The following is a 14,481-nucleotide window of genomic DNA, read 5'->3' as shown; positions in this document are numbered from 1 at the left end:
AAGTGCTTGTGCCCATCTGATAGGGCAGCAGCAGTGGAATAGGGACGGAACCCTCTCATAAGGCGCGGCCGCCAGCACGATTCCAAAGCAGTAGACGAATGTCTATTCGCGGCAATCGAATTGACTCCAAACCAACTGTGGCTTGTTAAACATGACCAGGTGCTAGCCTCCTGCCTGTGAGGCTCTCTCCGAGGTTACCAAGCAATGGCAGGCTCTCCTCGGGACTCGCGACGTCTAGCCACAAAAACAGAGACACCAGGGGGGTTCTGATGATCGATGAGCGGAAGATTAGGGTTGCGCCACCGAGCATTGAGGCGAGTCGAGTGAATGGTCTGGTTTCCGCCTCGGCGGGAGGGCCTTCCACCACCCCAGTGAGGATCAAACCCATCGCCGACCATCTCCGGTCCTTGACCCCGGTGCCGCCTTTCAGCTTCTGGGGGGGAAGGGTCGACAACACTCGCTGTTCAACTACGCCGCCGGTAATTTCCAGTATGTGTCTGGGAATGTAAATAGTTTCTTCATAGAGAATGAGGGGATTGTGAAGAAGTCAAAGGGATTCTTGATTCCAATGAACAATCTCTTGGTCTGATTTCCCTTGTGCTCAACATCTCGCCCATATGATGGTCAAAGAAACAGCGCCGCAGGTTTCTTTTCCAGCAGTGTAGGTGATTAGAACGAAAATGATCATGCTTAATCCTCCTTCGTCCGACACCTTGGACTTGGGAAGTCAGGAAAAGAGAACCGAGAACCAAGCGGGGACGAAGAGAGACCCTGCAAATTCGACAGGTCACAGAGATTGGGGCATGATTGTGAGTGAGAGGTGAGAATAAAGGCTGTGTAGTGGGCCCGCCAAGTACAGTGACATGCTTCTGGTTGAAAGCTCGCTGGTAAGCATCACAGCCGGACGAGAACCGCACATGTTCCAGTACGTGAACCAGCTTTGGTGTTCATGGGCTGCTCTGAGAGAAACCGACCAATCACAGACCTTCTTCTGTAGAAGGAAGTTCAATTCTTGGACGGGCTGGCCAATAGGAATAGAGGACTCAGACGCTGAAGATTGGCGGGGCTGACAAATGATTCGGCAAAGTGGACTGCTGTTTTCGTAAGACCATAGCCATATTTCAAATATCGATACCACTCAGCTCCACCTCATCTTGAACAAGCATACGGGTGGCGACGACGACGCTTCAATATGTTGGGTTGCCGCCTGGTATCAGTCGGCGTGAATAAGACCACTTTTTGTAGATTTGTAGCTTTTCTATGGATCCGGTTTGATAGGGCTGCATGATACTCATACTAACCCTCGCTGGCCTCAGCCTCGGTGGCTGATAGGACGTGAGCAACTGGCTGCATGGTCAGTGTATGTACTGAATCATGGCCGGCTAATTGTAAATGTTAGAGTCACCGCAACACGCGGTTGATCTTCTCAATTCCGATCTTCAATATCCTCCCGAGAAGGCTTGAGGGCTTTTCGATAGCCGGGTGTGTGTGTTACGTGGAATGACAGTTGCACAAGCAAGCCTTGTCGCACAAGCTTATCTTGAACCGCGGAGCAGCGCTCTCTATGACGAAGAGGACCTAGCTTTCGTTACACGACTGCGGGTAGGAGCTCGCCATCTTTCGTCCACAGCACTCTGTGACGCGCCTTCGCTTCTGCTGGGTCTCTATTCCCAATGTTGTGCAACAGGGCCATCCTTCAACTTGGTAAAATCGAACAGCCACCGTCAGCGACACGGCCGTGCTTGACGGATGGTGATGTCCCGAGGCGACAAATATTCGAACTGAGGGGTAGCAGATAAGGGCGGCGGTGTGGAGATCAACTCGATGGGCAAGCTGTATCCAGTCGCAGTCCATGAGGAGGCCGGATGTCAACCCTGGTTTCCCCATCTGCATCTGGGTCCGAAGCACTGGACACGATAGGCCTATCCAACAGTTGTGTGGATCAACAACTTGGTCGTGGTGATAATCTTTGTTCATGGGCCCCATGTCGCATTGATACATCGATTCTGACAAGAGCACCAAAGACGGGCCGACGCGAAGCCAGTGGGTATGTCATCTTCCACCATCCCTTCCTCGGCCGATAACTATTGGGGGTTTTCTACTCCTGCTGCCAAGGTACGTGGGGTCAATTTATGACCACAGCCGGGCGCAAGAAGACGATAGACGACTCGCTCTCCGAGTGACATGGCCGCATCCGTTGCAAGCTGTTGTGATCCTTATTGCATCGTTCCAAAGCACCGGGTCCGTGGAGGCGGCTTCACACGGGGCGGGACGGTACTTGACAAAGTTTGTTGGTGATTCTTGCGTTACCTACATTTCATCAAGTGTGTCCGGCGGCCAGCATGCAGCACAGCTGACGAAATGGAAAGCCAAGCACACGGTGGCATGGCCAGGGATGAAAACCGGGCAAAATGCTGATGGCGGGATACGGCGGAGAGTTCTCGGTCCCTTAGGCCCGGGACCGGAACTTCGGATTTCAGGGCCGAGACTGAAACCTGGAACAGGCGTGCGGTCGTCTGCTCCTCCATAATGAACTCGTGGTGTGGTCCGCTGCAGTTGACAGCCCGTCGGTGACCAATGGGAGCAAAGATTCGCTCCCAGCAATGCTGCGAGGGCGCTTGCCTGCAGAGTTCTCACATCAACTGCAACTCTGCGGCCCAAGCTTGTCCCGAACGGGACCCGTTACTTTCTCGAAGCTGGACAGGCACTGGGTTTCCGTGAGAAGGACGCGTCACGGGTTTCTCGATAAGAGAAGAGACTGTCAAGTTTTAGACAAGCTGAGTTGTATTGCACTGCCAGCAGGGTCAGATAATGGCTTCATTTCATGACTGTGATGGGGCATCTGCCGGGGTGGGTGACAGCCAAAAGTAGAAAGTCTATCTGTCGAGGACCCTGTAGTGGAAGGCTTGATTGGCGAAATGACAGAGCTAGTTGCGGGACGGGGACAACGCCCAGCATTAGCGCAATGCCATGTCATGACAACATGGTCAAGCTGAAGGCCCCGATGGATTTCGGCGTGGAACATCATCTCAGGACCAGGTGTATCTCGTTTTTCGTTTTTCGTATATCTCAGTCTCTGGGAAGCCCTTGAAGGACCCCATGCCTTCCATACTAACCTCGCCCTCTCCCCGCATTTTCCCACAATGTGGGCGCGTTAACCAGTGGCTGTTGGTGGCGATGGCTGCATAAAGTCGCCTCTGCAGCCAATGGCGGCTCTGCTTAAGCGCGGTGGGCGAGAGTTCCATCTTTCCTGATTTTCGAAACCTTATCTCAACTGGTCGAGTCGCACACTGATAGTAGATAGATCTGAGGGCCCCAAAATCAATAGTTCTCAGGCAGGGGGTTATCATGCGGATTCTTCGAGTTCACCATCTCAGTTGTGAAGAGTTTCAGGTTGGCAGACGTGCTTAAGCGGGCTAGTGTACCCGGCGGACCGGTAATCGACGAGATTGGCTCCCTTGACGATTGCCGCACCTCAAGCGCCAACCGCCAAAGCCGTGGTGCCCGGGCCACACAGCATCTTTCACTGCCCTGAAGGACGCAGATGGCCGACCGGCCGACCGGCTCTGTGCCACGCTCGGCGAAGGGTTCGAAACAAGCCATGGCTGTTTTTAGAGCCCGTGAGGAGAAGAGTGAGAAGAAACAAAGCCTCGAGGTAGTGAAAGGCACAAGACGGATTTCTACACAGCGTCTTGGAGAACCCTAAAAGAGAACCATAGCCAGCAGTGGTGGTTCTGGGATAGCCGAGGAATACGTAAGGTTCTTGTCGTGTTGAGCATTTGTCGTGTCTTGGATGCTTGGAGGGTTGTTGTCGTGGCTGGCCCTTGAGCCTTTGGGGGACAAAGATTGGCCAAGATGTTGCATTGGGGTGCAAGCCCAAAGGCGAACGAAACATTGTGGAAACATACGATGGCCCATGCACGATAGTCATCGATTTCCTTCTTCAGAAGGAGTGCTATGATTGGCTCTATAATTCCCCACTCTCCCCTCCAGCCTAAAGCCGGCCTAATCCCGCGGCATCCACCATTGCATCGACGCACGCAAGACAAGCTGGCCAATTTCAAAGCAGCATCTTGCACCATCAGTGATGGCGCTTGCATGTGGCTTCCATTCATTCACCCTGTGAGCCATCTCTTCAGCACATCTCTCTCTCTGACCGCTTTTTTACCTCGATGGCATGCCATTTTCTCTTCTACTACTGCTGCAGCTCGGCAGCGATTGTCGGGCCAGACTTGAAGGTGTGGTTGAGGTGACACAGCCTCTCTCCCAGTACGACAGTCTTAGGGTATGACTGGCACAGCCGTTTCATGGTTTCACAGCCAGTTCTTCCAAGAGGCCATTTTTTCACCACCTTGTGGCTACACATCATCCTCACGGTCCCGTTTCTGGCCGGTAAATGAAATGGAGTGCAAGCGGTGAGCAGAAAGGCACCTTCACGGACTCGAAGTTCTACACCATACAGTTCTGCGGGGTAATTCTGTCTAGTCTCGTACAACCACCTCTACCAAACTCCCCACGTCTTGTCCCCGACCCTGTGACGGCTGAACGGTCGATCTCTATGCTCACAATCACCAGTATTTACCGCAACTGGGACTCGGCATTTGTCCAGCACTTTTGACAACACCATCTGATAACTCACCATCACTTTGTCGGATATCATACAGACACACGAAATAGACGCCGGGACAGCCCTAAACTACGCAGTTGGCTGCTAGCTCGCGGTTATGGCACGCATCCACGATGAACATATGCCAGGCGGGCGGACGGTTCCTTTTGGCGTCTATGAGCCACCAACAACAAGAAGGGCGGCTGTTTGGATAGGGTGTCCCACATTGGTGGCGCAACAAGGGCTCTGGATTAAGCTCAAGCTCTCTGTCGCCCTCTCCCAGCCAGGGGGTCTACACACCATCTCGGTGGTGATTGTGGTTGTTGTCACAGTACCTACTCCAGCTGCTCGGTAACATGCTGTTACGGTAAATACAGTATTCAAGGGTTGGTTTAACACCCATGTCGTGCACCCCACCTTTGGTGACACCTTATTAGCACCCTGCAGCTCTTGTCTCCGCCGCCTTCACAATTGGAGCTCACTGGTCTCCTGGCCAAGAAAGCGTCCCCCTTGTTCGGGTTCAAGGACCCCTCTCGTCCCCCAAAGCTAGAGCCCTATCGCCGCCTGAGCTCGGGGCTCAATTTTGGGAGTGGTGCTCTCTGCCCGATCAAGCAAACGCTAACAGGTACATTCTCTGCCGTTTCTGCATTAATAATTTATCCTGGAATTGACCTCCCTGCGTGCTGGATGCATCCAAGACAACGTTCCGTGTCTGCCCTGTCGGGCTCCAAGCTCCATGGATTGCATCTCTCGGTCCCCGCGGCGCATCCCCACGTTTACTCGTTCTTGAGCCAGTCTGAGTCTGCGGAGCAAGCCGTCTGTCTAGCCATCAATCAGGATGATCTTGGCTACGATACACTCCTCCTTGATGGGCTGGTTCCTGGGCTGCTGCATGGAAGATCGCAGGCCTGGGGAGGAACGCCTTTCGAGACGAGAGATGGGCCATAGCAATGGCGACCAACTCTGGGAATGAGCCTCGTCTAAGAGCTGCCAGTGTGTCTACCGGCCGCTCTCACTAACCGCTCCGTTCGAACAGCAGTGGCTTTGTCGATTTCTGTTTCGGTTTCGATTCCAGTTGGTATGGGCTGTTGCGTGTGTCTGCTTTTGTGAAGACACAGTATATGTCGAACTGTGGACGGGCGGTTAACTGCCCCCATGTTTGGGAAAGCCTTGTCACTTTGGTGCGTACTTGTACCTGGGTACCTGCCTGGGGCCACTCCCGCATACGCAGTGCGCAAGTACAAACACGGCGAGGTGTGTGGCACTGCTCAAAGAGTGCCCTCATCATTCACATGGGGTGCTTCCTAGTGTAGCAAAAGCATTCTCGAACTGGGGAAGACACACCCCCGGCGTTGACCCCCTGGGCCCCACTGGCAAGCTCCGATCTTCCCGTCCTCTCTCTGAATATAGATTCCCGGCATCTCCTCCTTGCCTGTCAGGTCAGCTCCTCTGTCTCAAGCTTCCCCCTTCTCTTCAACGCCGCACTCTGCCCCACGCCTGGGCCGCACTCAGAATTGTCTCCAAGACATTGAGTCCAGCGTATAAGGTGAGATCCCTCCTGCTTGCCCCGGTGTCAGTGACTTTAACATCACTACAATCTCGAGAGAACGCCCTTCACAACCCCGCCATCTTCTTTGGATCTTTGCTTGAACCTGAGGCTGAAATAATGGAACAAGACAGATCGGAAGCCGTCGAATCACCCCTTGTTGAGGATTTTCTCGATTGCCACAAACTTGGCTCGGACTCGGAAGAAGCCGTCAACTCCAGCTCCAGCTCCAGCACTCCGAGCGGTTCTCCCAGGAGGTCTTTCAAACGCCTCCGGATCACAGTCGACATGACCAGCGCCCAGTATCTCATGCCAAGTGCGCACCACCATCACGATAACTTGCCCGGTTCTACTGCTTGTACCAGCGGCCCTGCCTCTGTTGTTTACTCGTCACCGGACCTTGACCCCTACAGTGCTGTATGTGGCAGCCAATCTCACGGTATTCACCCTAGGCTAACCAGAACAAAACAGATCTCTGGAGTCTCTTCTTTCAACTACCCAGCCGCTGCAGACTCGACACTCCTCACGCCAGTTTCTGGAGCCGGCAGTCCGCCTTTGCAGCAAAGAGCCACCTCAAAGCCACCGATGAGAAATTACCATTCGCAGTCGGCCATTCCTGGACCACAAGTCCCAACACCCCCAAACTCATCCAAGATGTACTACAGCGGTTACGACGTCAACAACAGCAGCCAGGGATCCTCTCCTATGACAGTCCATCCTGCGGCCACCGAGGGAGGGCATTTTGACATGTACATGGCTCACTCTCCCCCAATGAGCCACCACCCATCCTCTCCCAAATCTGAGGTTCCACCGCCAATCGACCCCTATCTTGGATCCTACAATGTTTCGGCCAACAACGGGGAGATAATACACCAGCCTTTCCAGGAGTACCACGCCTTCAATGTTGACGTAGGGCCGTCGGGACCGTATCTGGGTCAGCCGCCACACATGCACCATCGCATGCCTTCCAACGGCGGACACGCTCCCGTCTTAGCTCAGCCAAACCCATCCCACTTTAGGCCAGACACGACCCCCAGAATTGGAGGCATTGAAGACTTACGTGATCCCTCTGTATTACTCGGCGGCTACCCGTCCCACGCGGCTCTTAGTCCCGGAAGAAGACCCCAGCAGCGCAAGAAGCCGTCACCGGCACGAAAACCAGCTCGCACACCCAAGTCAACACCTCAAATAGGTTCAGAATCAGGCGCGAATGGTCAATTGGATGATGGTGATCAGGACGAGCTCACACTGCGGGACGATGCACCCGATGATGACAAGTATCTCTTCCAGCTCCGGAAAGAGTTCATCTCGGAGAAGGGGAAGGGCATGTGGGAAGAGATGAAGGCCAAGTACTCGGAGAAGCACCAAGGCAACTGGGAAAAGGCGGCTCTTCAGATGAAGGTCTCGCGTGCCGTTGCCAAGTATGGTGTCTGGCCGAAGAGAGAGGTAAGCGCAGTCTGATGTGTAATGTTTGACTCTGTCTTCCTTTGCTAACCAGTGCTTCCAGATCGAGCGACTTATGGAAGCCCACCGATACTACGAAGAAAAGAGATATCAACTTATACTTGCACGCATGAAGGAAAGCGGTGGCTGTCGCGTTTGGGACTGGAAGCCACAGCACATCGAGGCCATGCTTGTCAAGCTTGGTATGGAGGAGCCCACAGTTGATGAGAAGACTGGTACAAGACGGCGCAAGAACAAAGCAGCCCGTCGAAGGGCCACTTCGCAAAACAGCCATCACAACACACATGTCATGGGTGACTGGTCGAACGGGCTCGGTCTCCATCACCCTGCCTTCCAGGGTCATGCTCACCACGTCGCAGCGGCGGCGGCGGCACGACAGGCCTCTTACGACATGATGAGCGACGACGCCAGCACCGCCCCCCAATTTAGCTCGGAACAAGAAAACGACTATCTCGACCAAATCTTTAACAAGACCCCCAAAGTCGAAGACAGCATGAGCCCCGAATCTATGGAGCTTGCTTATGAGGACGACGCCGCATCGCAACACTCGGCAGCCCGCGAGCCGAGTCATCACCGAAGCGAGCGTGTCGCTCGACAGGCCTGCGAACAAATGATGCAGACAAGAGCCACATATGCCCAATAAACAACACTATACCTGTTTTTTTTACACAAGAAAGCACATATTCTGTACTTTTACTCGTTCATCTACACGTTTCACAGATCGGCTTTACATTATACACACACCATTGGGTTCGGCAAAAGAATGGAGAAATAACTAATGCTCGCGCGTACACCACCCTCAACATTTTCACATATTCACCTTTGACTTGTTCTGGGCTCAAACACAAAGCCAATTCAGAGTAGCTTTCAATTTTTTGTGTGGTTCGGTAACGGTGGTGGTGGGGAGGCGTGGTGTTTCAACGGCGTCACCAATATAGGATGGATTCACACTTGGGGGAGGCAAAGCACCGCAGATACGTATAGATACCATTGGTCGGGCAGGCTATTTGTTTTTTTTTTTTTTTTTTTTTTTAGGATATATGAGAAGGCTCTCTGAGAGCTGTATCTCCCGAAAATTTTGTCGCAAATTGACAGAAATTGAACAAAAAACTTGAATATCTCTGATTCTTCTCGCATCTTGCTGTACATTTGCTTTACCTTTCGCTCCCACTCTCGATCTGGGCAGAATCACCGAGAGCGGCTGCCTGTTTTGCATGCGTAGTCGCGCCAATCCGAGAGGAGAGGGGGCTGGGTGTCACTGTGGAGAGGGTTCGTGGTAGCACGGGATGGCTGTGCAACCACCAGTTTCTGCTACAGATTTGTCGTGCAGCATGGGCAGAGATGATGTTTTAATGCAGTCAGACTGAACACCCGGAGCAAGACTGTTTAAGGATCTGACATGTCTTGTGGAATACCAATCAGAGACATTCTTCTGAATGAAGAACCGACACATTATTTCGAGAGGCAGAGAGAGTGACAGACTCCTGATGCTTTCCCCCGCTCTCAGTTGAGAAACCCACCTCTCAATGTCCGTGTCAAACCCCGTAGGGCTGGTGGATCAAAAAATAAGCACTCAAGAATTTCCATTTTGGGACATTGCTCTTAAACTGCAGACATGCATCACCTTTTTGCCAACTTTAGCATCTCCACGATACGACCGAACGAATGAGAAGAGATAGATATTCTCGCTCGAACAAGTGATACGTATTCGGTATGATTATCCCCTTTCTCTTGCATTTTCTGTCCCTATCTCTCTCTCCTTCTCTCGCCGCTGACAAAACCCCAGCAGTTGTGATTCAGTATAAGTCTCAGACTCTCTATTTAGCCCACACCCCGATAACCGACGGGGGCTAAATCACCCAAACCAGACCCTGCTCGTGGGGCAGAGCACAAGAGCCTCACATACCACGCTACCGGTTTTAAGCAAGTGTCAACAACAAGTCGCGCCCCTAAGCCCACAAACGGTCACAGACGCTACGCTACCAGTCTTGGGGGGACGACTCGTCATCTATCACGTGAGCAACTCATCATGATTTTCTGCAAGCTGGGAGCGGAACCCCACGGGAACTTTTCTAACCCTATCTCCCTCAGCAAGCCACTGTGACTTGCTTAGGCTAGACTTGCTGCTCAGCGGACGGCGGTGAGCTTTCTTTGTCGAAGAGGAAAAGATATCATCATTCCTATTGGTTGTTGTTCTAATGTCCGATGATCGTCGGGGACAAGAAAACAACAAACCATTGCCGTAAAATGCATGATGATGCTTAACAGCAAGCAAGTAAGCCCCAGCGGAACGTCAAGCAAAGGAACCCGAGGCTAGCTAAACTTGATTTGTTAAAAAAAACAAAAAAAAAAAAATAGAAGAAAAAGGGGAAAATCTTGGGGGTCGCTTTCGAACAGCGAAGAGCGAAGCAGTTCCCCCCTCTGCCGTGCCAAGTGGAGAATTGATTGACAACGACAACGAAATCAGTTGCTGCAAGGTCCTAATGTCTCTGGCGCGCCGGCCCTTTAGCGGCGCGTCGTCGATGAAGTGGCCTGCTTGCTTGCTGCTCTGGTTGTTTTTTTTGTGGTTTTTACACAGCCCCCTTTTCTTGGAAATTGGCAAGCAAAAACATCGTGTTAAACCGCGTTGCTACGGGGTGAGCAATATCCATCAGGCCGATTTGACCCAAGCGGACCTTCTACTCGAGGACGAGGTGAGCAAGGCTTTGGTCCTTGATATCACACACTGTAACTGTATTGTGGCTTTTCCCCCTTGTTCCTCGAGAAAACAACCCCAAACCCCGGACCATAAAACCATACCTACCCAGGAAAACAAAAGTACTGTGCACCATCACCGGGGGGGGGGGAGATTGGGGCTGGTTCTTTGGTGGTGGTTCCTGTAACGTTGCCAAAAAAAAAAAAAAACACGGCCTGGTATCATAGTGTATTAAAAAACCGTATTTCAAACTAATACAACTCCCCCTCGCCGCCAAGTTAACGCTATCGTCACTGGCGTTACCCACCGTGGACAGCATGTTTTAGCGCCAGGCGGGTGGGCGGATCACCGCCGAGTCGGCGGGGTCCGCCCTTCAAGCCCAAACGCGGGGGGTTCCTTGGCTAGGTCACACCCCGGGATCCGGATTACGGTCCGGATTACGGACTTTCCCACACCAAGTGGGAACGGGGAGGGGGAGGGGGGAAGGGAAGGAAGCCCGGACCTCACCTTAAAGAGCTAAAACAACTCCCCCTGACATGCACTAGAAACATGAATCGGGGGAACTGTGTTGCATACAGGTTACGACACGAGATTTACGAGGTGATAGTTTCCTTGGGGAGAGTTGTAGTGCTAGGGTCAGAAAAGGGAAAGAGGCTCGTCGCTCTATTAAAAAGCATGTGAAGTGTGATTTTTGGTTTTTGTTTTCGGGAGATGGGCGGGGAATGGGACCGAAAGTTATCGGGGGTTTTGTTGTTGCTGTCGTTATCATCAATGTTGTTGCCAGCATCTTGCATCGATCTCGATGAGGCCCAGCCATTTTCTTTGGCGAAGCAGATGCAACTGTGTGAGAGAGAGAGACACACAGTCAGGCGTTTCGGTATCGCCTATTTTTTTCCTTGGGAGAAGCAAAGTTCACAGCCCCAAGGGAGTTTTGCGCCGCAGAGAAGGACCGAAGGCTAGGCGGGCGGTCCTTTTGTCTGGGATCTTGCGAGGCACACGTTGGAGAGTAGAGAGGCTGTAACAACATATCACACAGTCTCTGAAAACTTTTGCCGAAAGGCGTTGAGAAAGATGCTCATTGACAACACCATGAAACGAAAAAAACAGGACGATGTGGATTTCATGACGGATACGGCGCCATGTTGCGGCCTGCCTGTGCACCAAGTTCTCGAATCTTTCAACTCGGAAACATGGTCGGAAACAAGACAGAGATCCGAGAGCCGCATGTGCATCTCTTTCTTCGGATATGGATGCTTCCTGAGCAAGACATCGGAGATCGCGAATTGACGAATCATCCGGTATCATTGTGGTTCCGAACCCCGAGATCGGTGTCAGCTTTGAGGTGAAGTGATGAAGATGAAGGACATCACGTGTCGGGTCCCATGACCACCTCCGTCTGCACCCCACACCGAAGCTATGGGTGTGTGAGGTGTGTTTGTTCTTTCTGTTGGTAAAATACCGAAAAAAAAAAAAACACCAACAAGTCTCAGTTCATGAGACAGCAGCCAACGAACCCCCTCCCGTCATTCCAACCGACGGGTTTGCGGGAACAAAGAAAGCTTGTTGTGAGATGTTCGTTACACAAAAAGTGCGGAAAAAGCTGGGGGATCGGACCATGTCGCAAACACAGTGAGAAAGTAAGCCACCAACAGCCAAAAAGTCATCCCAACAGTGTGGAATGGAATCCCGAGATGCGGGTTGCCGTTGCGGGTGGAGAGCGGGAATGCAAGAGTGCGAGCAACAAGTCCGATGTGAAACAAGCGCCGTGAGATGTGTTGGTGGAGGTTTCTGTCAGTTGTGATCTGTAACAAAAAGAACATTTGGAGTTGGTTGGACAAACTAACGCTTAGATATGAAATGAATTGAACGATACACAGTGTAGGAAATCAGTTATCGTACAGCCTGTAACGGGACAGAGATGGAGAAAAAAAAGGGAGCATGACGATTCATCGTGGGATGCAAACTCCATTGGGTTTCTACTGTCGATGATCGGGTCAAGTATACCAGACCAGTGTGTTGATATTTCCAGTCCTTTGCATATGGACTGCATGTCGATATCATGCCAGTACGGACCTCGACAACAAACCTCACGCCTCGAATCCTACATGCCGGGAAACAAAGCTGGTGATGTTTCAAACAATCTCTTCCCGAGGGGGGGGTTATACCTCTGGGAAAGTGGAGCCTCTCTTCGCTACCTGCCCGTGGTTGATTTCAGTTTCAGTTGGGAGCCCAGTCCAAGGGAAAGAGCGGGCTGATGAACCCCGTCTGCGCTGCTGGGAAGGCGAGAACGGAGTACCTACTGTGAAGACAGGAGCCCAACTGCCGCCATGGAGCCTCGCGGACACGTGCCTCGACCCACGGCAGATACAGGCAGCGCGAGGTAAAAAGGGGAGTAAGCCTTTAAAAGTCTAACGGCGGGACAGGAATTACACTTACCGCCTCTGATCACTCTCATCTGATTCCTTCTGTCTCTTCCTGCTCCACCTCGACAGGAGATGCTTGCTCTTTTTGGCCCTTGCCGTATATTTCTTGAACATAGGTAGATAACAGCAACTGGTCAAGACTTCCGTTTCTTCGACGTAAAGCAGGTTGGAGTCAAGCTTTCTTTTGCTAATGCCTGACGAGTAACTTACCGTCTACTCTTGCCAACTTGAGAGTTTGCGCACCTACCAGCGAATTCATACTTGTTTCAAACTGATAACTGCACGCATGTGATGGGCAATCAGATGCCAGTTCCGAATAGGATACTGATTCAGCATCCGCAGTGATACCTGTCTGCATAACCCTCTCCGTTTGGGTGCACATGTATAGAGTTCAAACGCGGAGGCAGTTTGAGTTTCTCACACATTGAACGCTCCTGGTCCACAACCAATAACACTTGGGCGAACCCCATCGACAATAGCTATCTCGAGGATTACATACCCACTCACGCGGTTTTGAGTGCAATGGGGGCAAAGGACTCTGACCAGCCTGAGATAACGGCAACTACCGAGCACCCCCCCCACCCAAAAAAAAAAACCAACCAAAAAAAGACCAAAAAGAAACCGAGCCCATTTCCAAAATTATTAGGCGCCTGAACCACTTTCTGAATTGCTGATCGTGGAGCCAGTACCGCTCCCCATCTATCTGTGCAATCACCCTCTTCCAATCGTAGGTAGGTACTCGGAGTTAACTGAGATAGCTCCTTTCGACCACCCACAAGCCGCTGTGCCGCATGCCGACAATACTGAATCGAGACGAGACAGCCGGACGTCGGGTAACTCGGGTATTTTCACACAGCTACCAATATTAGAGCATTGACCTCAGTGAATCCTTCCTGTCTGTACAATGCGTACATGGCACAAATTACTAAGGAGAAAGCGGGACATCTCACACGGCCGCCGAACGACGGACAAACGGATTCATCCGCGAAAAGCTGAACCTGGACTGATATGCATGGGCGTGGACGGCTCGAGATCATCCGTCCGGCGTAGCGTGGCGTGATAGGCCTGGACTGGACTTTGTGCTCTTCAGGATCCGCCACTCTGGCTGCTGGAACAAGCCACGCTGCTAGCTGCCTTGAACAATTCTCGCAAGTCCATACCAGGTGCAGGTGATACCTCGGCGGCTTGTAGCTTGAGTTCTGCCGAGGATTGGTCACCATGTTTTCGACAGTTGGGGGCGAGGACTGGTGAGAGCTTTGAAAGCAACGATCACTGTTCGTGACAGCGGCTTGCCTGTCGCAGGTCAGGTCCACGGGGTATGAGGTATTCTTACCCGTTTGCCACTTTGACAGAACAGAGTCATCCCACACATAACTTCGTCAGTTGGGGAACGTAAACACAAAGAAGGTGAAGATAACGAACTGGAGATCGGCGGTTGATGTGGTTGGGATAGGTGTGTGGGTGTGTGCATACAGCTTGGTAGAAGGCAAAGAAACGAGCTGCAGCAAAGTAACAAAAGTTGTCACAAGTCACTGAGACTTGGAATACTTGAGAGGGCTGGCGGCTGTTCATTCCAGTGGGTAAACCGTCGACCAACGCCCGCGAACTCCAAGAGGGTGCACTGTGTACAACGAAGGATTAGTCCCGACTATTAGAGTAACCACCTAGGTTTTCTTGACCATAGAGACTCGATAGTAGCCTCACTTAAGAGAGCCTTTCGATCTATCTCATAAAAGCTGGCTCGTTC

General features: G+C 52.0%; 3 protein-coding genes across 3 annotated transcripts; 2 read left to right on the top strand and 1 right to left on the bottom strand.

The window, feature by feature from the left end:
* Window positions 1-4,962: 4,962 nt before the first annotated feature.
* On the top strand, window positions 4,963-5,554 carry QC764_0004260 (uncharacterized protein; the record flags this gene model as incomplete). Its single annotated transcript, XM_062939760.1, has 2 exons — window positions 4,963-4,973; window positions 5,305-5,554. 2 exons carry the CDS (start codon window positions 4,963-4,965, stop codon window positions 5,552-5,554), a joined length of 261 nt encoding a protein of 86 aa, XP_062804443.1.
* Window positions 5,555-6,440: 886 nt separating this feature from the next.
* Window positions 6,441-8,739, top strand: QC764_103420 (uncharacterized protein; the record flags this gene model as incomplete). Its single annotated transcript, XM_062941573.1, has 3 exons — window positions 6,441-6,569; window positions 6,624-7,598; window positions 7,660-8,739. 3 exons carry the CDS (start codon window positions 6,441-6,443, stop codon window positions 8,257-8,259), a joined length of 1,704 nt encoding a protein of 567 aa, XP_062804442.1. The 3' UTR covers window positions 8,260-8,739.
* A 4,617-nt stretch (window positions 8,740-13,356) lies between these two features.
* Window positions 13,357-14,481, bottom strand: QC764_103417 (uncharacterized protein). The gene is made up of 2 exons (XM_062941572.1): window positions 14,068-14,481; window positions 13,357-13,933 (listed from the first exon to the last, which is right to left on the bottom strand). The coding sequence occupies exons 1-2, from the start codon at window positions 14,203-14,205 to the stop codon at window positions 13,583-13,585; spliced, it is 489 nt and encodes a 162-aa protein (XP_062804441.1). The 5' UTR covers window positions 14,206-14,481; the 3' UTR covers window positions 13,357-13,582.

This window comes from Podospora pseudoanserina, chromosome 1 (genome assembly GCF_035222485.1).
Source record: "Podospora pseudoanserina strain CBS 124.78 chromosome 1, whole genome shotgun sequence".
Classification (NCBI taxonomy): Eukaryota; Fungi; Ascomycota; class Sordariomycetes; order Sordariales; family Podosporaceae; genus Podospora; species Podospora pseudoanserina.
Note: the sequence above shows the minus strand (reverse complement) of the source record. Positions and strands in the feature narration are given on the sequence as shown.